Here is a 26,755-nt window from a genome sequence, read left to right as displayed (position 1 = left end):
ACAACAAGTTTCTAATCTGTCTCACTGCAGAAAAGCTTCGTTCTGAAGTGTCTGCAACGACTGGCAATGTGAGAGCTAACTGAATGAGTTTGTTGTCGTTTGGTTACATTATCTGAGACGATTCTTTTTTAAGTCTCTGAAGGGTAACAATAGATTCCATATGGGTAAAAAGGTCCATTTCTGCAGGTGCAAGCTGAGGATTTATTTTGAGTGGGTCTGCATATTTCTGCAAGAATGGATGGGGATGAATGTCATTTTTGTGACATCTTAACACTGATTCACAAGAGTGTGTGTGGATGAATGCCATTTTTGTGACATGTTAAACACTGATTCACAAGAGTGTGTGTGGATGAATGGCAGTTTGTGCCATCTTGACACTGAGTCACAAGAGTGGATGTGGATGAATGCCATTTTTGTGACATCTTAACACTGCATGTGGATGAATGCCGTTTTGTGACATCTTAACACTGATTCACAAGAGTGGGTGTGGATGAATGGCAGTTTGTGCCATCTTGACACTGAGTCACAAGAGTGGATATGGATGAATGCCATTTTTGTGACATCTTAACACTGCATGTGGATGAATGACGTTTTGTGACATCCTAACACTGCATGTGGATGAATGCCGTTTTGTGACATCTTAACACTGATTCACAAGAGTGGGTGTGGATGAATGGCAGTTTGTGCCATCTTGACACTGAGTCACAAAAGTGGATGTGGATGAATGCCATTTTTGTGACATCTTAACACTGCATGTGGATGAATGCCGTTTTGTGACATCCCAACACTGCATGTGGATGAATGTCGTTTTGTGACATCTTAACACTGATTCACAAGAGTGGGTGTGGATAAATGCCATTTTTGCGACATCTTAACACTGGATGTGGATGAATGCCATTTTGTGACATCTTAACACTGATTCACAAGCGTGGATGTGGATGAATGCCATTTTTGTGACATCTTAACACTGAGTCACATGCTTCAGCAATTTCCATTGGTTCTTTTGAGAATTGTCTCTAACTCTGCAGTTACGGCATCCAAAACAGGATTGTACAACTGCTGATGACACTTGGTTGTTTTTGTTTGAGGTTGGGTTACAGTCGCGGATGTTTCATGTGCATTTGTTGCCTCTTCTAATTGCTTTATTTCACCCAAAGTTGATAATTTGATTTTTTTTTTTGAAGGATGCAGCCATTGATGCAAATACCGCGATATCTGCCTTGGCTGGAGGAAACAAATCTACGCACTTGGGTTCTGTTTCGCTTTTCGTTTTCGCTCACGTTTAAATATGGGATGTTTTATATCTCAATTGAAATGAAAAACAAATAGAAGGGGGCATTGACCCCATGCCCCACCCAAAATCCGCCAGTGACTCTTAGTCACTAAAGAACACAAGATAATCTTGCATTTGAGAGAGACATTTCCTCCATCTGTTAGTGCTTTCCCAGAGACCTCTCCATTCTCATTTAATTTATGTGTGCATCGACTTGGTACAATTTTACACAATCGAAATATCACCTTTATTGCTCCATTGATGATACACAGATCTACTTGCCCATTGAACCTAAAGATATGCTATACAGTCGGACCCCGGACCCCGTTATTCGCGGTTCCGCTATTCTCGGAATCCGCGAATTCACGGTTGATAAAATGCGACATGTTTCTCTATTCGCAGAAAAGTGTCCCGCAAATTCGCGTTTTTTTTCTATTCGCGGCCGTGTTCCGTGAAATCGCGTTTTTTCAGTGCTGCAAAAAAAATTTCACGAGCCGCTAGCTTGACACATTTATAAAACCCATCTTTCATCAGCCATGCATAAAAAAGCTGGACATAGGTATGCAAGAAAACATCTCATACCAGCCGCGAGCATGACCTGCTTATACATTTACTGATGTGTGCATTGCATTTTCATGGCTTTCGTGGCCGTGAATTTAAGCCGCACTATAGGCAAGCTTCGCGGGATATCCCACCAGATGTGCAAACTAGTCAACCCCGCTAATTATAGAATGCAAACGCTTCATTAAATCGATTACAATTTGCAATTTATGATTACAATTTGCAATTTACGGTAAAGCATCATCAGAGATCTTACACAATGAAAACGCTTCGGGGGATGTTCCATCAGCGACGAAAACATGTCAATCCCGCAAATTATGGAATGCAAATGCTTCATTAAATCTTTTATTGAAATTAGCAGGTAGGCTCAATACGGCATCATCCAATAACACCCCCCACAAACAATGGGCGGAGTACTTCCTGCAACAACCCACAATGCTCGCAATCCTACATATACAGACTGTGTCCTCGAACTCGATCATTGTTCTCGTCCCGTTGCTTTGACCTGTGTTTTTGACTTCGCTCTGATCATCGTTCAATCATGGCTCCCGAGCGCAAGACCAGTGCCAGAGATGCTTCGAATACCAAGAGGCAGAAGAAAGTGATGAGCCACAGTAACAAATTGGAGCTGCTCGACCAGCTTTCGAGAGGAGAGAGTGCGGACTCTGTGGGTAGGCATTATGGCATCAACGAATCCACTGTTCGCTACATACGGAAGAACGAGAAGGCGATTGGTGACAGTATTTCAGCGAGTGCTGTATCGAGTATGAAGGTGGCCACCCATGTCCAGGATGTCCACATAGAAAGGATGGAGAAGGCTCTCAGTATATGGATCGAGGACAACACACAAAAGAGTATGCCTTTGAGTGGACCTCTCATCCGCGCAAAGGCCAAACTAACTTACGATCATCTTTCTGGTGCAGGTGGGGCCAGCACGAGTGATGCGCCGAGTGATGATGGTACAAGCAGCGCGACTTCATTCACTGCAAGCAGGGGATGGTTCTATCGTTTCAAGGGGCAGAACTGCCTGAAAAATGTGAAGCTCACAGGGGAGCGTGCCTCCGTGAACCACGAGACGGCAAAAGCGTTCCCTGCTCAAATCGTGAGGCTGATCAAAGAGAAGGGGTACCTCCCAGAGCAGATGTTCAATGCTGACGAGACTGGCTTATTCTGGAAAAACATGCCCACAAGAATCCATCTCGAAGCACGAGGAGACAGCATCTGGATTCAAGGCTGCCAAGAACAGGGTATCTCTTCTCCTCTGTGCAAACGAAAAGGGGACTATCTCACCGAGAAGGAGTTCGAGACCATTATAACGGCTTCCAAGGAGGAGGAGGCAGGCAGTGCTGAGGAAGAGGTGCCGAGGTCTAATTTCAAAATCCAGTTCCTGGGTGAGTTGATGCATGGCATGCGGTCGCTTGTCTACAAGTTGGAAGATGCTGACCTAGTCATGGGGAGGTACCTCAAAGTTCAAGAGGGGCTTGGATGATTTGCTTCTCTCCTACAAAGAGCTGCATCGAAACCTGTGGCAATCTGCCAGGAAGCTCTACATTACCCATTTCTTCAGCCCTGCTCCCTCCACCTCAAGACAATCAGCACCCTCTCCTGCCGACCTCTCAGTGTCCTCACCAGCGTCCTCACCAACACCCTCAACTGCTGCCTCTCCCTCAGGGCGTGACGTTGCAGGACTATCATTTCGGTCATTCTCGAAGTTCGAGGAATTCATGGGATTTTAATTCATCACCATCATCATCATCACCATCACCACCATCAACATTTGAAAGTTGCGTGTTTTTTCTTTGTTTTTTTTTGTATACAGAATCGAGGCTCGTGAAAGAGCTAACATTTATCACACAAAAAAATAAATCAAACAGACAAACAAAATATATAAAAAGAGGGAGCGGTAGACAAGATAGGGAGAGAAGGGGAAGCACACAAACACAACATTTGAGAGCAGGGACATCGGGAGATGTGTGGGAGGGAGAGGGCTTGGGGGGAGGAGGCATGGGCAGGGGGAGGGGGTGGGAGAAGTATAAAACACAAGGACACCAGGACTTCCAGGAAAGAAGTTGGTATTTCAAAAAAGTGGATTTGGGGTGAAATTAGCGGGGGTAGAAAAGATCAAGGTTTTGGATGGGGGAAGATAAGAGATGGTGGTGAACAGCTGTTTTAAAGACCTGGAGGGAGGAGTGGGATTGAAGAGAGTGAGGGAGTTTGTTCCAGAGGTGGGAGAAAAGAGGAATGAAGGAGTGATGGTGAGCAGAGAGTCTTGATTTTGGCAGTTTAACCATAAGAGGGTTGCAGGCAGATCTTGTGCGACCTGTAGTAATACTTGGGGGACAGAGCCCAGAGAGAGCTGGGGGAGCAAGGCCGGAGAGGAGTCGGTAGAAGACGTAAAGACCACCAACCTGCCTGTGGTTAGTAAGTGAAAGGCCCTCGGAGATAGCTTCATCGCGGGAGATTCCAATGATTCTGAACGCTTTGGTTTCAACAGCGTGAAGACGAGCTAGGTGTGAGGCAGGAGCACCAGCCCAGAGGGGAGAGCAGTACACCATTGAGCTGTGGATGAAAGCCTTGTATGTGGTGAGGAGCTCAGGTGTGCCAAGGAAGTACTTCACATGACGGAGGATGCCCAGTCGGCGACTGGCTTTGGAGGCCAGCTTGGAAATGTGATTTTCCCAGGAAAGATCATGGCAGATAGTGAGACCCAAAAGCTTGAGTGACAGAACTTCATGGAGAGGATTATTTATATTATTATTCAGAAATTCAGAAGGATTCAAAATTCAGGATTATTCAGAAAGTGTTTGTAAAATAAAAATTTTAAACGGTACATGATGGTGTTGTGTTTTTTTTTGTTTCACGGTGCGGTATGGTTAAGCTGGCTAAGTACTTTTAATAAACTGTAAGCGCATTCCTTCAATAAATTGGAAATGGTACCTGGTGTTGTCGTTTTTTAAAATTTGTAAGCATTTTTTAAATGAAACTGTAATCATGTGCATTTGTGGTAGAAAACATTTTAAACTGCCGGGAACCTATAACGTATCCCCCTTTTCCCCAATGAAACAATGTCGCGGCATACATTCACGGGATTTTCATCGACCTTCGCGGATTCGACATTGTCTGGATTTGCCTGACCATTCACGGATTTTGGATTGTCATCCGCGGGGTTTTTTTTTTTTTTTTTTTTTGTATACTCAATTGAGGCTCGTGAAAGAGCTAACATTTATTTCACAAACAAATCAACCAGACAAACAAAATATACAAAAAGAGGGAGCGGAAGACAAGATGGGGAGAGAAGGGGAAGCACACAACCACAACATTTGAGAGCAGGGAGAAGTGTGGGAGGGAGAGGGCTTGGGGGCAGGAGGCATGGGAAGGGGGGGGGGGGGGGGAAGGTATAAAACACAAGGGGGACCGAAATTAGCGGGTGTAGAAAAGATCAAGGTTTTGGATGGGGGAGGATAAGAGATGGTGGTGAACAGCTGTTTTAAAAACCTGGAGGGTGGAGTGGGATTGAAGAGAGTGAGGGAGTTTGTTCCAGAGGCGGGAGAAAAGAGGCGGTTCCAGAGGCGGTTTTGGACCTCTCTATTTGCGGATTTTGACGACTCGGGAACCTATCCCTCATTTTTCCATTGAAACAATGCCCCGCTATTCACGGATTTTCCAGGAATGTATCCCCCACGAATAGCGGGATCCCACAGTATACGACAACTCTGAATTCCTGTCTCTCTGGAATTCAAACAGGAATGGCCATTAACTTTCTCAAACTCAATGCAGTGAAGACTGACAAGCTGGTCCTTAGCATCTCATCCATCCTTAAAAAGCTTTAAAGCCGATAGTGAAACATAAGGATCACCAATCGATCTCTGCTCAGTTTAAAATCAGTTTGACTTTGGACCCAGGTAACTCTTTCCTCTCTATACAGTGTGCTACAATCTGTAAATCTATTTTCTACCATAACACAATATTGCTCAAATCACATAAGACAACTAATTAAACTTTTGTTTGTGTTCTAATAAGGTAATCCAACTCCCTGCTAGCAGGTTTACCTGCTTTTTCTCTCAAGCCATGAGACCTCATTCAGAATACAACGGTCAAGCTCGTAGTTCAACAAGTTCACATATTTGATCACTTTAATCAAATCCTCAAAAAACATCAGAATTCCAAGAAGTGCAAAAGTATTCCCAGACTCCTGGTAAAACAACGTATTTATTTGCTGTTACATTGTTTTCTGCTTACATTTCAACTAATCAACATAACCTTTTGCCCCTCGAAAAATAAAGCCATGGTCTAACGACAGGAATCTCTCAGTAGGTCCTTGTACGTGGATGAAGATTTTGGCAATCACGCATTCTTCTTTTATGGTCCTCCACCGGGGAACTGGATGACATTTAAAATTTGCAGTCACATCAACGACAGTTCTCAAAACTCTCTTAAAATCAGATTTTTCAGTTACCTTTTAAAAGTTCTACTTTCAAAAAGTTTCCATCATTTGCAACTTTGAGATTTTCTTTTGAAATAAAGTGAATAAAATAATAGATTGATTAATTCGTTTCATGTGCTGCAGATAATTATTTTCAATGTTGTACTTTGTCATTAACGCAATTGTCATTAAAGAAGAAAATGTATTTTTCAACAAGAAACGTGAATAACCAAACAACAAAATATAAAAACAAGAAGAGCATTGAAAAAAGATAATCAAAAAATAACCTTGACAGAAAGTGCATTCTCCAGTGTTGCAAGTCTTTCTGTTTTACAATCCACTGCCTCCTGTAGGTCATCCTTCTCCTTGTCCATCTTTGCCAGAGCTTCCCGGAGTGAGGCCATCTTTTTTTGCAAGTGCTGAACCTGACGATTTGCCTCTGCTGCACACACCACACACCATTTAACATACTCACTCTGAGAAACAGAAATACTGCTTCAGCGAGGTTTGCACAAAGCAAACTATATGAAAACCAGAATGGAACTTGGCAGAGCACATACCTCCTCATAAAGTTCTGAACGGATTTGGATGAAAGTTGGTGGGATGATTGCCCTTGGGATAAGGAAGAATTGATTAGTTTTTGGTGAAGCTCAGGATATTATTCCCGATCCAGGAATTTTTTGAAGGATTTTTTTACCATTGGAAGATAGGGCTCATTTTTTTTGACATTATCTTCTATATATTATATATTTAACATTGTGATATGAAAATAGTTTTCATATTTGTTGTAAATGTAGTTTAAACTCGTGGTTATGCGTTAGAGCGGTGTATTTTTTTTAGCAGCGTCGTCTTCAATGTTCATTTTTTTTCCTAATAAAGACATATTCTGTCATTTCAAAACCACCAAAGTGTGTATTACGTTTCCCCGTTTCATAAAATGTATCGTTTGATATGTATAATGCTTTAAAACTGTTTTTTTTTTTTTTTTTACTTCAGAAGAGATATCAACATTTAGCTCAGCGAATGTCATTCGCGGTGTCAGTATTTGATGAATTTATAAAGACTTAGTTCCAGATTTGTCAATGGCTGAGGTATATGAACAAACGAATAAAACAGATTTGGCAAAATTCCAACTTTTAAAAAAAAGATCGCATATTCACCCAGGGTTGTGAGACGCTGAAGAGGAAGAAACCTCGCATGGGCTTCCCAGACCAAATAAATAATTCTGGTTCTGCGATTTTCAGGTTTATTTATCTATATATCTACATATCTGGGCAGTGTCTGTTATCACTGAACTATCCCTGAAACTTTTATTTCCGTGGTTGTGAAGTGTTTTTAATAACGTGGTGGTGGTTTTGAATCACGTGGTGGTGAGGTATTTTGAATTATGTGGTGGTGAGGTGTAAAATGACGTGGTGGTGAGGTGTTTTTAAATCACGTGGCTGTGGGGTGTTTTTAATTTTGTGGCTGTGAGGTGTTTTTAATTTCGTGTTTTGTGGCTGTGAGGTGTTTTCAATTTCGTGTTTCGTGGCTGTGAAGTGTTTTTATTTCTTGTTTCGTGGCTGTGAGGTGTTTTTAATTTCGTGTTTTGTGGCTGTGAGGTGTTTTTAATTTCGTGGCTGTGAAGTGTTTTTAATTTCGTGTTTTGTGGCTGTGAGGTGTTTTTAATTTCTATATATTCTACATATATATATATATATATATATATATATATATATATATATATATATATATATATATATATATCTGTGCAGTGTCTGTCTTGTGTTGTCTTGTCTTGTCACTGAACTACTCCCTCAAACTTTTGTGAAATCGTACTATTCCAACTTGACCCACGGCGGGAGTATGCGCTCTACTGAGTGGCGTTCTAGTTAAACAAAGTAATGAAGGAGCATCAACAAGACGTTATAACATAGACTGGTAACAAACTATTGTCTCCATCCCCCTCTGCCCAACCCCTCCTAGAGGGGAAAATAAAAATAAACACTAGTGTGACTGTTTTTGTACACAACAAAAAGCAAGAACAACAAGACCAAAAAGACATAAAATGTCATAATCCCCGTGGTTTTAGTAATTTTGCTGTACGGAGTTAAAGGCTGCCAGTCAGCCATCGTTGGTTGGATTCCAAAAAAAAATCTTATGCATATGTATACTCATGTATTGTCTTTGTGCCAGGTTTAACAAAATCGGTCCAGCCATGTCCGATAAATTTTTGCGGACATGTTTAAGTAACAAAATGGCTGCCAGTCGGCCATATTGGATCTGATCTCGAAACAAAACAACATGCACGTGTAAGCCATCATTCTTTATATTTTTGCCAAGTTTGAACAACATCGGTAATTGCATGTCCGAGATATGGTTGAGGAAGTGTTTAACATCGTTATTTTTTTTACAACTAAAATGGCGACCAGTCGGCCAACTTTGAACGCATTGTGAAACAAAATGATGTGCGTAAGTATACCATCATGTGTTGTCTTTTTGCCAAGTGTTATGATAACCACGTTTAGAGGCCATTTTTCACCGCAAAGCGGGGGTTGGCCTTTTTCGGGGACCGTGGTTGTTGTTGTTTTTTGGTCCCCTTTTTGAAGCAATGTTTTACGGCCGGATGCCCTTCCTGCCGCCAACCCTTTTTGTCGCCTTTTACGACAAGCAGGGAATTACCAGTGAACTGGTACTCAATTAGCCGACCTCGGAAGGATGACAGGCTGGGTCAACCCCCCTGGCGTTAATTCAGCGATCGACCGGGATTCGAACCCAGGATCCTGGGATCCTAAGCTGGCACCCCAGCCGCTAGCCCAACACCAGGGCTTTATATATTTTTTATATGTGGTCCTCCCCGACCCCCTGGTCACGGTGTACCTCCGAGCCCCGAGAGGAGCCACGGCAGAATAATGTGTTACTCCGTGTCAAAAATCACTAGTGAAACCACACCAATAGTTATCAACAAACAAATATTGTATTAAAAATCACACCAGAATAACGTTACAACAATAATAGCAATCAACAATACAATCAACACATCTTATGATGGTACCATCAGCTAGGGTAAGATAACTCACTGTGCTCCAAGTGAGTGAAAAAGAACACTCCCCAATGTCTCTATAGCTCAAAGGTGATCCCCTCCAGCGAGCGTCAGAGCGATATCGAATCGAAACCCGAACCCCGTTCAGATGACGGGCTCAGTCACACCGCCAAAACAGCACAAAAGGCGTAGGCGGCCGAAGCAGCGCAAAAGGCCACGTGGTCCAAAACCGCGTAAGGCAAACTCACGGAGGAATGGGAAATCCAAAGGTGCCCTCCAGGTATGAACGTTCACGGTTCAGTCGGCGAACCGCAAATTAATCTTCAAACTCCGCGTTGCACACACACACACACATCCCAGATAGACGTCGGAATGGTGAAAAAGGCTGACGGGAAGCAAAGACCTTTTGCGATGAGCAAAGCGCGAGTGTCAAAATGGCCCACAGCTCGTATTTGAGTCGCAACGACCCGGCGATGATTCTTCAGAATCCCAACGCCAAACCTGACCACGCAGGTTTATCAATCCCAGCGATAACACCTATCGCAGGAATTCCTTTCAAGGAAACTCCAAGTTCACTCGCGACTTTCGTTCAACCACGCTCACTCCGGAGCTTGAAGCGACCAGCTTCTTGTCCGACTTTTTCTCTCACTTCCTCTTCTTCTTCGTCTTCCGGTTCCCGATCCGGTTTTTCTGTTTCATTTAACATTAACCTTTTTACCTTTTGACAATAATAATGGCCATTTCCCTCAAACAATAATAATAATAATACATAGAACCAGAAATGTTTCAAGTGGATGAAAACCACAACACCGGAAGTGACTAATTCGTAACACTTCCCCCCCTCAAGAAAGAAAGTTTGAACATCGTGAAAACTTTCTTTGTCGGCAAAACTCTCCCAACAAACAAAAGTAAACTCACACCCAAATCATCAATTCCCGTGGGCAACGATATAATCAATATTTCCCAAAAATAAAGCAACAAAACTTCAAACAACCTACAGAGATTTCCAAAGTTAATTCACTCTGGACAAAGCATCAGCAACGACATTGTCCCTGCCCTTTACATGCTCAATTTCCCAGTTGAACTCCTGCAAAGCCAAACTCCATCTCATCAACCTCTGATTTTTATTTTTAGTTTCTTTTGAATGAAGGTTAAGGGGTTGTGATCAAAAATCCAAAGTCAAGCAAATCTATAGTACTTTTTCCGGGAGGCCGAGCTGAGAGCCAGGTTCCATGGTGGTTGGGTGGTGAGGCCTGGAAGTATTCACTACATGGACGCCTTTAGGAACGTGGAGTTCACTGTTAATCCATGTGGGAAAGTTCACTACATGGACGCCTTTAGGAACGTGGAGTTCACGGTCAATCCGTGTAGGAAAGTTCACTGCATGGACGCCTTTAGGAATGTGGCGTTCACGGTTAATCCGTGTAGGAATCTTGGCTCGGCTGCTCCGCAGCATTCAGTGCTTCAACTCTTCCTAACTTTCATAATAATCACGGTTGGACCGCTTGTCGCTGTAGTCACGTGAATAGCTGTCTCCTTCTCGGCCACTACCCTGATAATCATCCCTTCGGGAGCTGCCGTAACTCTGGGAGCCTCCAGAGTAATATCGACTGCGGCCACCACCAAAACTACTACTCCCACCCCGGGAGCCATAGCCACCCCTGAAACTACCTCCACGTTTTCCTCCTCTGTAGCCCCCTTGACGCCTATGGCCTGCCTTCTCCACTGTTATGGTGTGACCATCCAAATCCTTGCCATTCAAATCCTTTTCTGCATCTTTGGCGTCCTTTGTGTTTTCAAATGTGACAAAGCCAAATCCTCTTGACTTTTGCGTCTCCCTGTCTTTTATCAGCAGCACTTCCAAGAGCGGTCCATATTTGCCGAAGACAGAATCCAGAACGTCTTCCCTTGTGTTGAAGTTCAGTCCACCTACAAAGAGCTTGCCAACATTGCTTCCATCCCTGACTTGTGTGTGCTGACACTTAGTTTCAGGGTACTTCCTCTTCTCTTCAGGGCACTTCCTACCCATAGCACGAGTCGCGGTACAGGATGGAAAGATACCCGGCATCTCCTGCTCTACCTGTGCGGTGTTATTTTCCATACTAGGCTTTTCAACAAACATCGGGTTACCAGAAACCTGACCACCGGCCAAATCATTCCCGATAACAAAAGATACTCCCTCTACAGGAAAAGTGGCTTGTAAACCTACAGTGACAGGTCCTGACACCAAACCACTGCAAATGGATGACATGAAGTGGGGCTTTAACATAGCCACCAACCCCCTGTAAACGAACACTGACACCAGTTGCCGTCTTCTCTGACAATGGCAAAATGCCCTCAAGCATCAAAGATTGATGTGCTCCTGTGTCCCTCAATATCCTAACAGGCCTCTGGTTCGTTAAGTCTCCATCCAGTGACACAAACCCCTCTGAAATAAATGGTTTGTAACCCTCTTGAACAAGGTCGTTCTGTGATGCCATAGCTTTGGCATGGGAACCTTCCCAAGGCTCTGTCTTCCAAGAACGATTTCTCGCATTTGCCAATGCATTCAGAGTTGTACTAGTCTGACTCCGCTCCCGATTTTTCCTTTTCAGGGCGCAACATTGGGACATCAAATGCCCAGGTTTCTTGAAAAAAGCGCAAGTAGGCACGGAGGAAAAACTTGTGGTCTGCCTCGAGCCCCCCGGAAGATAAGTCTGTCTTGGAACGGTAGTCTTCTGATCCCTAAAATTCGTGGTATCAGATTTGTACTCATAGTCATCTCTCGGTCGCCTCCATGAATTTTTGTTCTCCGCACCTGATTTACCATAACTCCCCTGGCTAACTCTAGGCGGGAAGTTAGGTTTGTTGAACCCCATCCTGTGTGTCAAGGCATAGTCATCTGCCACGGTTGCAGCCTCATATAACTTTGGTACTTTCCTCTCGTCCAGATGTACTTTAATGTCCACTTGGACACACTGTTTGAATTCCTCCACCAAGCCGAATCTCCTCTTCCTGCTCAGCGTCGACGAGTCTGGCATTTCACTCAGGCCAACTGGCACGGTCTTCAAGCAGCCATCAATCATCTGGACTGGTCTCCCATCTCTACCACCTCTGACATCAACTCATCCTGGGAATTCTTCCAAAGTAAATTGCTCTCTCTCATGCACAGATTTATCCCATCTCGTCTTCAGTTGTCATACCCTTCCTCCCGTCCATGGTACACGGAATCTTGTGGTGAGGCTGTTGCCCAGAAACAACTTGCCTTCGTCTCCTGGAAAGCAAATCCAACGGAAGGAAATCTCATTTCCTTTCACAAAGCCCGAAACAAGTGTGTGTCCACCCTCAGGAGAGCCAGGAAACAATATCTCTCCGTTCTCAAGACCGAACTCTCTTATCTGTCTCCCTCTTCCAAATCCTGGTGGCGTCTGGTCAAATCCGTTTCTGGTGTTTGTTCCCCCTCCATCCCCTCCCTTACCTCAAACGGCTACACAGCTGACTCCGCACGTGAAAAAGCTGAATGCCTCAACTCTGTGTTTGCCTCTAAATCTTGTGTCCCAAACCCATCCATCTCTGTACCCACCATACCCAGTCGTACCCTGCTGCTCCTGGACTCCGTGTCCTTTCCTCCTGACAAGGTGGAAAAGTTTCTGTCAACCCTCGACTCTGATTCTGCAACTGGACCCGACGGCATCAGCCCACGGGTCCTAAAATCCTGCTCTGCTGCTCTATCTCACCCTCTCTCTGTTCTCTTCACCCTCTCTTTTGCTCAAGGTCAACTGCCATCTGCTTGGAAATCAGCCAACATCACCGCTTTGCACAAAAAAGGTGCAAAAACAGATCCTAGCAACTACAGACCAATCAGCCTTCTCCCAATTATCAGCAAAGTCATGGAATCCATCATTGCTTCTGATATGAAATCTTTCCTCTTCTCCAATGGCTTGATCTCTGATCATCAATTTGGTTTCAGACCAGGTCACTCTACTCTGGACATGCTGCTTCTGCTGTCTCAACAATGGATGGAGGTCCTCAATGCCAAACAGGAAATTAGAGCTGTCTCCCTCGACATATCACGTGCCTTCGACACGGTCTGGCACCCCGCTCTGCTCACCAAACTCTCCTCCTTTGGTATCCATGGAAATCTCCACGCATGGCTGGCGGACTTCCTCTCTAGTCGTCGTCAACGTGTGGCCCTGAATGGTTTTCTCTCATCTCCTCTTCCTGTTCAGGCTGGAGTTCCCCAAGGCAGTGTTCTGGGCCCCGTGCTTTTTCTGGTCTTCATCAATGATCTCTCTGACTCTCTCGAAAATCCTCTCTATCTCTTTGCTGATGACTCCACTCTCTGCCGCTCCATTCCTCTTCCCTCAGATCGGCAGTCTGCTGCCTCCTCACTCTCTGAAGACCTGGACAAAATCACAGACTGGTCAAACAAGTGGAACATGTCTTTCAATCCTGACAAATCTCACACTCTTACTATGTCTCTCCGAAAAGATCGACTGGACAACCCTCCCATCTACTTTCTCAACAATCCTCTCCAAGAAGTTCTGTCGCTCAAGATTTTGGGTCTCACTATCTGCCATGATCTTTCTTGGGAAAACCACATTTCCAAGCTGGCCTCCAAAGCCAGTCGCCGACTGGGCATCCTCCGTCGTGCGAAGTCCTTCCTCGGCACACCTGAGCTCCTCACCACATACAAGGCTTTCATCCGCAGCTCAATGGAATACTGTTCTCCCCTATGGGCCGGTGCTCCTGCCTCACACCTAGCTCGGCTTCACGCTGTTGAAACCAAAGCTTTCAGAATTATTGGAATCTCCCGCGATGAAGCTATCTCTGAGGGCCTTTCACTCACTCACCGCAGGCAGGTAGGTGGTCTTTCTGTCTTCTACCGACTCCTCTCCGGCCTTGCACCCCCAGCTCTCTCTGTGCTCTGTCCCCCAAATATTCCTACAGGTTGCACAAGATCTGCCAGCAACCCTCTGATGGTTAAACTGCCGAAATCTCGGCTCTCCGCTCACCTTCACTCTTTCATTCCTCTTTTCTCCCGCCTCTGGAACAAACTCCCTCACTCCCTTCAATCCCACTCCTCCCTCCAGGTCTTTAAAACAGCTGTTCACCACCATCTCTTATCTTCCCCCATCCAAAACCTTGATCTTTTCTACCCCCGCTAATTCACCCCAGATCCACCTTGTTTGAAATTCCAACTTCTTTCCTGGAAGTCCTGGCAGTGTCCATATGTTTTATACCTCTCCCACTGCCCCCTTCCCACGCCCCCCCCCCCCCCAAAGCCCTCGCCCTCTCTCAGATCTCTCGATGTCTCCATGTCTCTCGGTCCCTGCTCTCAAATGTTGTGTTTGTGTCCTTCCCCCTCTCTCCCCATCTTGTCTACCGCTCCCTATGTTATATGTTTTATGTGTCGGTTTGTCTTTCTGTGTGTTCATGTGATTAATGTTCGCTCTTTCACGAGCCTCGATATTGTATACAAAAAAAAAAGAAAAAAAAAAAAAAAGAAAAAAAAGATCAATTGTCGTAATAGGTTGAAGTCTTTCCCAACCTCCTTCGAATCACACCACCGATCATACATTGTTTCCTTCATTCTGGCAAACTCCACATGGGTCTCACTCTCCCTCTTCCTGGCGTTCCGGAATTTTTGCCGGTAAGCTTCAGGGACCAATTCATAGGCTTTGAGAATGGTTTTCTTCACGATCTCATAATCTGCACATTGGTCAATCGGTAAAGCCGACTAAATATCTTGAGCTTTACCCACCAGAACACTTTGCCATAACATGGTCCAGGACTCCTCAGGCCATTTTAGCCTTCGAGCCACTTTCTCAAAGTGTAAAAAAAACTTGGCTACCTCCTTTTCATTGAAGGGTGGAACCAGCCTCACATGTCTACCAACATCCCAGGTGTTCTGACTAGTTGTCGAACTCGCCGGCATGGATGGTACCTCTCCCGTTCTCTCATTAACTCCAGCTCCTTGAATTTAATTTCCTTCTGAAGCTCCATGTCACATTCCTTTAACTCCCTTTTGGTCTTCTTTCCTCCGCTCTTCCCCCTGCTCTTCTTTCTTCTTCAGCTCTCCTTTCCTCTGTTCTTCTTTCCTCGAGTTCTCGTTCCTGTTCTATTCTTTCTTCCTCAAGTTCTCGTTCCTGTTTTACTCTTTCCTTTTCTGCCTTCCTTTCCTCTGCTTTTAACCTTTCCTGGCTCTGCAGTTACATCTCCAGTTTCCGGAGCTCCACATTTTCTTGTTCCTCGGGTAACCAATCCAAGGCTACCTCTGTCCATGTGCCCTGTCCCACCAGAGCTTCTATCACCAATATCTGCATCTCTGCTTTCTTCATATTAACTCGGACCTCCAAGTTAAAATGTCTGGCCAATATCAAGAGTTCCGATTTTTTTAACACTTGGAACTGTGCCTCACTAGGGGACGCCGCAAACTTTTCTGCATCAAACACCATGGTGACTATCCGTTAGCACCTGTTAACCTTCACACAAAAATTTTCCAAATTTTTTTTTTTTTGGAAAAATTTGGGAATGTTAGAAAAAATTCCAAATTTGGGGATTTTGGGAATGCTAGGGAATTCTATCCCAGACGAATGTTATCAGGGAATTTGATCCCGGATGAGTGTTATTAGGGAATTTAATCCCGGACAAAGACCCAATTTCGAGCCCCCGATTCAATTGGACGAGCCCCCAATTTCTGTGACGTGCTCCTCCCCGACCCCCTGGTCACGGTGTACCTCCGAGCCCCGAGAGGAGCCACGGCAGAAAAATATGTTATTCTGTGTCAAAAATCACTAGTGAAACCACACCAATGGTTATCAACAAACAAATATTGTATTAAAAATCACACCAGAATAACGATACAACAATAATAGCAATCAACAATACAATGAACACATCTTATGATGGTACCATCAGCTCGGGTAAGATAACTCACTGTGCTCTAATTGAGTGAAAAAGAACACTCCCCAATGTCTCTCTAGCTCAAAGGTGATCCCCTCCAGCGAGCGTCAGAGCGATATCGAATCGAAACCCGAACCCCGTTCAGATGACGGGCTCAGTCACACCGCCAAAACAGCACAAAAGGCGTAGGCAGCCGAAGCGGCACAAAAGGTCACGTGGTCCAAAACCGCATAAGGCAAACTCACGGAGGAATGGGAAATCCAAAGGCGCCCTCCAGGTATGAACGTTCACGGTTCAGTCGGCGAACCGCAAATTAATCTTCAGACTCCGCGTTGCACACACACACATCCCAGATAGACGTCGGAATGGTGAAAAAGGCTGACGGGAAGCAAAGACCTTTTGCGATGAGCAAAGCGCGAGTGTCAAAATGGCCAACAGCTCGTATTTGAGTCGCAACGACCTGGCGATGATTCTTCAGAATCCCAACGCCAAACCTGACCACGCAGGTTTATCAATCCCAGCGATAACACCTATCGCAGGAATTCCTTTCAAGGAAACTCGAAGTTCAGTCGCGACTTTCGTTCGACCACGCTCGTTCCGGAACTTGAAGCGACCAGCTTCTTGTCTGACTTTTTGCCCCGCCTTTTTCTCTCACCTCCTCTTCTTCTTCGTCTTCCGGTTCCCGATCCGGTTTCCTGTTTCATTTAACATTAACCTTTTTACCTTTTGACAATAATAATGGCTATTTCCCTCAAACAATAATAATAATACATAGAACCAGAAATGTTTCAAGTGGATGAAAACCACAACACCGGAAGTGACGAATCCGTAACACCAAGTATGAACAAAATCAGGCAAAAAATCTCCGATATATGGTTGCGGACGCACGGACGCACAGACGGACGGGATGGATGAGATCTAATCCCTAAGCCCCTGTTTCAGACTAAGTCCAACGGGGGCAACTAAAGCTGGACTACAAGCATTAAAACTGTATAAAAAGAAGGATGCATCATGCTGCATTTGTACTTTGAATTGGTTGCAAGCTGGCATGCCATTTTTGCTTCTGCAGAGGTGCATTTCTAAGGGTTGTCAGTTGAGTGAGCCATACATACCATTTAGTTTTTACAAGAACTAGCAACGGTACCCGCCCTATGGGTGGGGCTTCAATTGGGAAGCCCAAATGAAAAGGTGAAATATCAGAAATTGAAGGCTTTTTAAAATTTTAAACGATTCATATAAACATCCGTTGAATCATATCACACGCTAATCATCAAAATCTAAACAGTATCTTTAGAATTTCAATAAAAGCCACATCACTGTTCAATGTTCATATCGGTAAATATTATTCCATCGTGTTTCAAATCGTGATCGATACACTATGATCGTGATCGTGAATCGTGATCGATAATCGTGTTCACAATCGCTATGTCGTATGTACTCCCGATACGTGTACCAAATTCCCGATACGTGTAACTGTACCAAATCAACAGTTAAAAGGATTTTGAGCCGATAGGTATTACGGCCTTGGCAAGATCGATGGAGACAGTGATCTGTTCGATCTGATCCTCCTTCATGCCGAAGTGCAGATCCTCCTTCATGCCACATCCGATCGATGCAGCCGTGCAGCGATCGGTGCAGCCGTTTGTGCGGCACACGGTGCAGTGATTGGTGCAAACGTGGACTCCCACACTGCCACATCCTGCTGATACTTGCTCCCGCATGCCGTTATTTTCCCGGGTGCCGCACAAACGTCTGCACCGATCGAGATTTAACGGATGTTTATATAAATCGTTTAAAAGAAAAAAAGGCTTCAATTTCTGATATTTAGCCTTTTCATTTGGGCCTCCCAATTGAAGCTCCGCACGTAGGGCGGGTACCGTTGTTAGTCGTCACAATGAGAACAATGAACGTTATGCGAACGCGAATGTTATGCGTGAGTCCAAACCTGGGAATGCTGGAGACTAAAGCTGAAATTGGGAAAACTAAATAGCCTATTTTACTCCTGGAGATCCCAGGATTATCCACCCAAAATATATTTGCGATCGGTTCAGCAGGTTTAGGGTACCTTCGAACAGACAGACAGACAGACAGACGGACGGACATTTGGTGAATTACAGTAAGATGAGTCTCATGGAACAGCAAGGTTGAACTGGAAGTGGGGCATAAATTGGGCACAATCAGCAAGTTGATGGATGAACAGGAAAAGGAGAGAGAGGAGAGAGAGGAGAGGAGAGAGAGGGAGAGGAGAGAGGAGAGAGGAGAGAAACATTAATGGGGATAATAAAGATCATGCACCCGGATAAGGAGGGAGTGACGTGAGGTGTTGGTGCAGTGCCTGATTGAGGCCCTGGAGGGAAGAGTGGGAAAGAACAAGGTGGTTCAGTAGATGGGAGAAGCGAGGAACAAAGGAGTTGAGGCATGCATTTAGCCTGGATTTTGGAAATTAAACGAGGAGGAATCATAGGAAGAATGTGTGAATCTGAGGTTTGTGGGAAGGGTCAGAGGGTTGAGAGAGCAAAGAGAGCAATATCAGAAAAGGGCCACTAAAACAACAAAAACAAAGAGACCACCGACCTGCCTGCAATGATAAAGCAACAGACCTTGTGCTTTGGAGATTCCAATAATGTTGAAAGCTTGAGATTCCAATAATGTTGAAAGCTTGAGATTCCAATAATGTTGAAAGCTTGAGATTCCAATGAACATAGGAGAGACAGATGTGATGCTCAGGCATCAGCCAATAGGGGAGAGCATTGCTCCACTGAGCTATAGCCAAAGGCCTTGTAGTTTGTGAGTAGCACTTATTTTCCAAAGAAAGACATGGATTGACCGAGGATGCCCAGTCTGTAGCTGGCTTTGGAGGCCAGTTTTACGATGTGGTTAGCCCAGGAAAGGTCATGAATGAGGCCTAGAAGTTCAAGAGACTGAACCTCCTTGAGTGGCTGATCACGGAAAAGGATTTGGGTTAGTTTGACGATCCTTCTGGAGTGACAGGGTGAGACAGTGAGATCTTCCAGGATTGATGGACATGTTTCATTTGTCAGACCAGCATCTAATCAATTCCACATCAGCAGAGTGTCAGAGTTGCAGTCTGCTCATCAATGGGATGGGCATAATGTATGAAACAATATTTTGTCTGCAAAAACGGAAGAGAGGGGTTTCGAGAGCATCAGAGAGGTTGTTTATGTAGACAAAAGCCAAAACTGGGTACAACACACTACTTTAGGGCACTCCAGCTTCTACTGGGAGAGAATACATTAATGGAACCCTCCACTGGGAGAGGAGGGTATTTTAGCGTGTGGTGAAAAGACGTCCAAAACGTTTGGAATCCGAGTCAATTCATTTATTAAACAGCCACCGACCAAACCAGCTGTCTCTCCTCCAGGCCCACCTGGTACCAGGAAATTCCTCGATCAACCAGAGCTCAAGCATATTCTCATATTATAAAATCAAAGGAAAAATGATGCCACTACAGTACTAATGATAACAAAGTGTTGACTACACGAGTGGAGGAGTCAGAAATCCAGGAATGAAGCAACCTTGTCTGCTATAGGCAGAGAGCCAAGCATGTTAGATCATGTCCAATGTTCGAGGTATGTTAAACATTGCTGTGAGAGGAGTAGCCCCATGTCCAGAGATGAACAGAATGCTTGAAAACAGAATGCTTGATTTCTTGGTTAGAAATCAGAATGCTTGAAACCAGGATATATGACATCAGCAGCAATAAGGAATTCCATGACTTAAATTGTAATTGGAAGTAAACTCGCTGTTTTGCAGTTGAGAGATCTGTTTTTGCACCCTTTCTGTGGATGGGAATGAGGTTTCCTGACTTCCAGTCCAATGGGATATGACCAAAGCAGGACAGACTGAATAGCGCAGACAAAGGGAAGCAAGAAGGGCAAAGCAGGATTTGAGAACATGGCAACTGATACCATGTAGGCCGTCACCAAAGCAGGGTCAAGGCTCGACAGAACCTGCTCAACCTTCTCAGGTGAAAAGGACGCATAGCATAGTTTGACAGCACCAAACAGCTTTCACATTTTAATGCCTATTATTATTTGTGGACATGTGTTTCTCTGGGCTGGCGTGGCCCAGGCATGTAGGCACGGCAGTCCGTCCGTACGGGCTAAACCTCGTTTTTCTCAGCAACCATATGTCCGATTGAGACAAAACTTTCAGGGTAGGAGTGACACCCATGCGGAATGTTTTTATGATAATTGTGATGTCATAGGTCACGTGGTATGGCAGCCATCTTGGATTAAACGCAAATAATCAAAAAATTATTTCTCGGAAACCGCTAAATGGAAAATTTTGAAACTTAGCACATTGTCAAGCACTCCCAATGGGGAACAAAAGCATGATACTTATGACATCATATGTGAAGTGGTATACCAGCCATAAATGTTTTAATCAAATGCCTTATCCTAAACATCTGAAATTGCATGCACATGATCTATGACCCATTTGTATTGAAATATGAAATTTATGACATCATAGGTCACATGGTTTGGCAGCCATATTGGATTTCACCTAAAACCTTAAAAAAACATCTCCCAAACCACCAAATCGATTGACTCGAAACTTTACGTGTGTCATCGACTAGGCGTGGCGATTAAAAGATGGTCATGAAAACATCATTGGTCACATGGTGTGGCAGCCATATTGGAAAAGGAAAATATTAAATAATTATATCTCTGAAACAGCTTACCCGATTGATGCGAAATTTTAGAAATATCATCTCACACCACTGTTGCATATAGTTTGAAAATGATGATCTCGTAGGTCACGTGGTTTGGCAGCCATCTTATATAGAAAAACAAACCTTATCCGATCAATATGAAACTTCACATACGTGATCCCCTACCCATACATATGCAGAGTGTACATTTTTTAAGGTCATATGTTATGTGCTATGGCAACCATATTAGCTTGAAAACCGATATTTAAAAAATTCCTTCTCTGAAACTGCTTCACTGATCGATGTGAAACCTGTCATGGCTGGTGAAAATGTGATACTTGAAAACAGCTGAAGGGATTTAAATCAAACTTGCATATTTGTAGGACAATGAACGAGGGCATCTACCCGTTGTGGGACTTTGCAAAGGCATATTGGCGACGCATTGTTCTAGTTTTCTCATTCTGTGGACCTTTAATGGTACAGAGTTGCTTTGTTAAATGCAGAGTCGAGGCTCATGGAGGGCTATAACATAGATTGGATCAGGATACAACATAACAAAACGAACTACAGAAGGAGAGGGGGAAACTCACAACAGCGGGATTGAGCGACAAAAAAAGTAAAATGCACCCAAATTTAATGATGGATACTTTTGAGAACTTTCCTTAATGTAATTTTTTTTGCCTTTAATTCACATATTTGCTCGATCAAGTGGTGTGCAACACTTCCAGGTGACCAATATTTAAGTGGCATGTAGCATGTCCTGTAGAATCCTGGTACAATGAACACATAATACAACAAATTGAACAGGGCTTGAGAAACACTGATTCGAGGTAATGAAACACAAGCAGCAGGGCTGAGGGGAAAATAAATGGAGACAGACAAACAATGGATGAGGGTCAGCAGAGCCTCCGCTGGGTATGTGGGTGGCCACTTGCTAATCTCACGTGGGGGCCTTTTCTATTGGAGGGCTAATAATATGGTGACAGATCTTCAGGCAAAGAATGGATTCATACCTCGGTTCTGGAGGGGGTTAGCGAAGTATTAGAATGACCAGCTCTGTCTGTCTCTGTCTCTGCGTGTATCTGTCTTTCCACACCATCATGGGTAATGTATCGTCATATCTCAGCTATGCCTGTACTGATTGTAACCAAACCTGAGAGGATAATTGGGTTGGGTCAACCAGACTTGAAGGTATTAACTTGTATGGGTCAACCAAGTGTGATATGTGGCCAACAATGAAGTAAGGCAAATGTCAATCGATGTTCATTATTGCCAGGATAGCTTATGAGGGCCTAATGTCGAGTATGTTAAGAATGAAGATAATGCTGACTGACGTCCTAAAGGTACTTCCGCAAGATGGAGGAAATGACATAAAATCGAGTAAATAATTCACAGTAAATTTCATTCGATGGAAAGCTATTTAACAAGTTATAACAAGAAAACGAGCAATCAGAGATTGCAAACCCTCGCCAGGATGTATTTTCAGTGGGTTTTAAGGCTTTTGTATTTAAAAATATATGGCGGCCGACCCAAGTGACCGATGACGTCATCTTATATGTTACGGGGTCAACCTCGAGGGGAGCCCCGGCAGAAAGATGTATGGTCCTTGGGTGAAAATAAGTCAATCAATAACGAGTCCACACCAAGGGTTACGAACAATCCCCAATATATTCCCAAATCCCGCACAGGAATCACAATGCGTTTACAGCACTTCCATACAATCCTTATCTATAGTATAGGTGGCGCCACCTTAACCCACAACAGTGTTGGCAACACTCACGGCCCTTGCCCCCAATGTCTCTGCACGCCTCCCAGGTGATGTCGAGTCAATCCAGCGATCGAGGAATCTATGTCCGATTCCAATCCGGGGCTGGGAGTGAGGATACTCGACAACCTCAGCGAGGATACCCGACTTCACAGGTTCCGCAGTAATCCGGCACTCTCCTGACGCGCGGACTTCGGTTCACCGAGGCACGGTTCCCTTGTCCTTCACGTTCGGCGGCTCGGTCTCGAGCTGCAGTCTCAACTCTCAACCGTCTCCCTCCAATCTCTTTCGCGCGCCAGGCCCAAGGTGCGACCCATACACGCCCTCGTAGGCGTCGAGGCGAACAGCGCCGGGCGCTTGGTTCCTTCCAGGACCACACGGCACCTTGACACGTAACCGGCAATCAATCACCCCGCGCAGGTAACTCCTCTCGCCAGACGGGCTTTTCCCACTCCGTTCCAAAGTAGGTAACGATCGCCTCCGCTCGCGTCGGAGCTCTCGAAGCTTAAGATGGCCGCCCTTCCTTCTCCTCCTCCTCTTCTTCACGATCCCGTTTCCGGTCTCGTTTTTCCCAGAAGGGCTCCTGACCCTTTAATCACAACAACCTTTAATAGAATATACATTAATAAGAAATGACCTGAATTTTTATTTATTTATAAGAAATGACCTGAATTGTAACCCCCATAAACCCGGAATTCGTAACATATACAACTTTTTTTCCTAAACTAATTTATTCTGAGATTATGCTCAAGAAATTTCATCTTGATCGGATGAAGTTTTGCACTTCTCGAATTATGACGTCATAATGGAATGACGCCATGACATCATGATCAACATGTTTTATTCCCCATGGAGAGTTCTTTACAATGAGCCATGTCTCAATTTTTTCTATTCAGTGCTTTCGGAGATATAGAGGTGCAAAGTTTTCGGTTTTCCAAGATGGCGACCGAACCACGCGACCGATGACGTCATCATTAATTTTTTTTCTGCACCAGTTTATGCCGACATGGCGCTCAGGGAATTTAATCTTGATAGGATGAAGTTTTGTACTTGTCGAATTATGACGTCATAATGGAATGACGCCATGACATCATCATCAACATGTTTTATTCCCCATGGAGAGTTCTTTACAATGAGCCATGTCTCAATTATTTATATTCAGTGCTTTTGGAGATATAGAGGTGCAAACTTTTTCGGTTTTTCCGATAGCGGCCTAACCACGTGACCTATGACGTCATCATTAACATATTTTATTCCCCATGGAGAGTTCTTTACAACGAGCCATGTCTCAATTTTTTATATTCAGCACTTTCAGAGATATGGAGGTGCAAAGTTTTTCGGTTTTTCCAAGATGACGGCCGAACCACGTGACCGATGACGTCATCATTAACATATTTTATTCCCCATGGAGAGTTCTTTACAATGAGCCATGTCTCAATGTTTTCTATTCAGCACTTTCGGAGATATAGAGGTGCAAAGTTTTTCGGTTTTTCAAAGATGGCGGCCGAACCACGTGACCAATGACGTCATCAATTGGGCACAGTCTATTCCAGGGCAAGACAAATACGTGTGCAAAGTTTGGCGATTCTACGTGCAACAGTGTAGACGTAGTGCTGCAAACAGACAGACAGACAGACAAACAGACAGACAAACAGACAGGCAAACAGACAGACAAACGAACAGATCAACATACTTGCCAGAATCTTTTCCGGCAAGTAACAAACAAACGGACTCAAATGCAATACCCTCTACTCTGGCGAGGGTAAAAAAATTTTTTAAATGAAAAAGGATGTAGGGATGTTACTGGAAATAATATGGAAACAATAAGAAATGAAAACTGCAAGCAGTGATGCCCTGGGGTCCAAGACGCGACATTCTGATTGAACAAGTGTGCAACAACGTCCTTCACAACGGCAACCCGGACCTGATTATGCAAAGTTTGAACTGAATCGATCCGAAAAATGAAGGAGGTGCATTTGAGCTTTTTCATGAAATCCAATCAAACTCGGTTTCTCCCAGTCGATGCCAGAGACTGGTAGACAATTATAAGAAACGCCGACTTGAGGTTGTTTCTGCCAAAGGGGGCAATACCACCTGTTAGAGCCAAGGGTGTACTTATTTTTTACACATGCGAAATTTGCATTTATGTTTATTTAAATTATACAATGGACTACAAAATGTAAATGTTTCATGATATTTGTTATATTATATCACCTTTATCGATCAATATCGTTGAAATGAAGATCAAATAGCTGTATGTTGAAATATGTTGAAAAAGTCAAAACTTTACATGGGGTGCACTTACTTTTTCACATGACTGTGTGTATATATATATATATATATATATATATATATATATATATATATATATATATATATATACATATATATATATATATATATATATATATATATATATATATATATACATATATATATATACAGTATATAGTTATTGTTATGTCGGTTGGGTAGGGCATATATAGATCCAGGTAGATCTGCCTAGGTAGGTGCTCCGATGTCGCGAAGAAGAAGAATCAACTCGATGTATGTAAGTCAGGGACCTGTCTAGCCCGGTTTGTCGGATTAAGGTGTATCTTCGTCCCCATTACGAGGAATGAGGCATGTTAAGTATTTCTTGGGTTTATGCTAATTCCCCGGTGTGTCGTCTCCTCTGTGATCATTCCGGTGTCCCATATGGCAATGCACTAATAGACAGTAGACAGATCCATTGGTGCACACACTAATTAAATCCCCCTCCGCCACAAGACGAAAAAACTGACCGGAAGAGCAGACAGCAAGCGACCGCGCAGTGTTAGACCATGGCGATGAAACATCGGACAGGCAGGCTGAGGCCACGCCCACCCCGGGATGGATTAACATCACGGCGCAAAGCGCTCGGCCAATGGGAAGAACAGACGCGAGAAGAACATTCGAGAGGTCGAGAAGCGAGGCAGGGATTGGAGAAAAAGAGGGCTTACGTCATGAGGCGATTGACAAACCGACGATCGAGTCGACATTTTCTTCTTCTCGTCCCTGGATCCATCCTGCCCGGACTTCTGTCTCGACCCTTCTTCTTGCTCTTGTTCTTCTGCCCTTGCCTTGCCCTGCTCGTTTGGTCCCTTCGCCTTCGACCCTCTCGCCACGAACGTTGGGTGCATCGGTGGGCCGTGCTGAATCCGAGAGGACGTTGCATGGTTGCGGAGTCAGGTTGCACGCCCACTCCACGCGGGAGGCCTTGTCGGGGCCTCGTGGACGGGGGTGCGTCGAGGCCTGCTTGGGCCGACACCGGAGCCGAGGCTGGATGACGTGAATGGACCTTACTACTGATCGAGCTAAGACGCACCCACAGCCCACAACGATTTATTTCCTTAATTCATTCCACTGTGCTGTTGTTGAAGTCTGTGAGTGGGATCCCAACCTAGGTCTTAGTTATTTATCATCCCGTCCATTGTTCTCGGATTCCGTGAAATAAACGTGTTTATTTTTGTACCATAAATTCCGTTTTCGTTCGTGAGTTACTTTCCACAAGGTGAAGACGCTGGGGCGCGCGGACCGTGAGGTAAATCTTGCCGCTTCTGCTTCCTCTTTCAAACTTCCTCCCGTGCGTGTAGCAAATCCGCCATTGATTGTCGCCTCATAGAGCTTGTTTCCATCCGTAATTGCCCGGTCTATCCTGCTATATGTTGGTTTTATCCTGATCACTCAATGGTGAAGAATCACTTTAAAATAATTAAATAATTCTCATATCCGAATTCATATTCAGATCTTCACCGAAATCTAAACGAATCGTCCTTGTCAGACACCCAACCGGTCCACCAAGTGTCGTCCAAATCCGTCCACAACTTTTTGAGATATCCTGCTTTGTATCGTTGTTGGCCCTATCTCCCAATGGCAAAGAACCACTTAAAAAATTATAGTAGTCGGATCCGAATCCGGATATTCACCAAAATCTAAACATTTCGTCCTTGTCACATACACTACCTCTCTGCCAAATTTCGTCCGAATCCGTCTACAACTTTTCGAGATATTTTGTTCACAAGCAAACAAACGGACAAACGGACCGACAGACAGGGGTGAAAATATAACCTCCATCCACCTTTGGTGGCCGAGGTAACAACAACAGCTCTGCCACGAAAGGTCCATTTCTC

At 44.3% G+C, this 26,755-nt stretch overlaps 1 protein-coding gene across 4 annotated transcripts in view; it reads right to left on the bottom strand.

Moving 5' to 3' along the window:
• TSGA10 (testis specific 10) overlaps nucleotides 1-26,755 on the bottom strand; it is a 272,162-nt gene that overhangs the window by 108,567 nt on the left and 136,840 nt on the right. For all 4 annotated transcript variants that reach the window (XM_078776738.1, XM_078776741.1, XM_078776742.1 and 1 more), the window contains exon 14: nucleotides 6,545-6,699. In XM_078776738.1, the coding sequence (XP_078632864.1) occupies nucleotides 6,545-6,699 (155 nt within the window). The remainder of the gene's footprint in view (nucleotides 1-6,544; nucleotides 6,700-26,755) is intronic.

The sequence above is a fragment of the Myxine glutinosa genome, chromosome 4, assembly GCF_964187855.1.
Source record: "Myxine glutinosa chromosome 4, kmMyxGlut1.1, whole genome shotgun sequence".
In the NCBI taxonomy this organism is placed as follows: Eukaryota; Metazoa; Chordata; class Myxini; order Myxiniformes; family Myxinidae; genus Myxine; species Myxine glutinosa.
The sequence above is the reverse complement of the archived record's forward strand: the minus strand, read 5'-3'. Positions and strand labels throughout refer to the sequence as shown.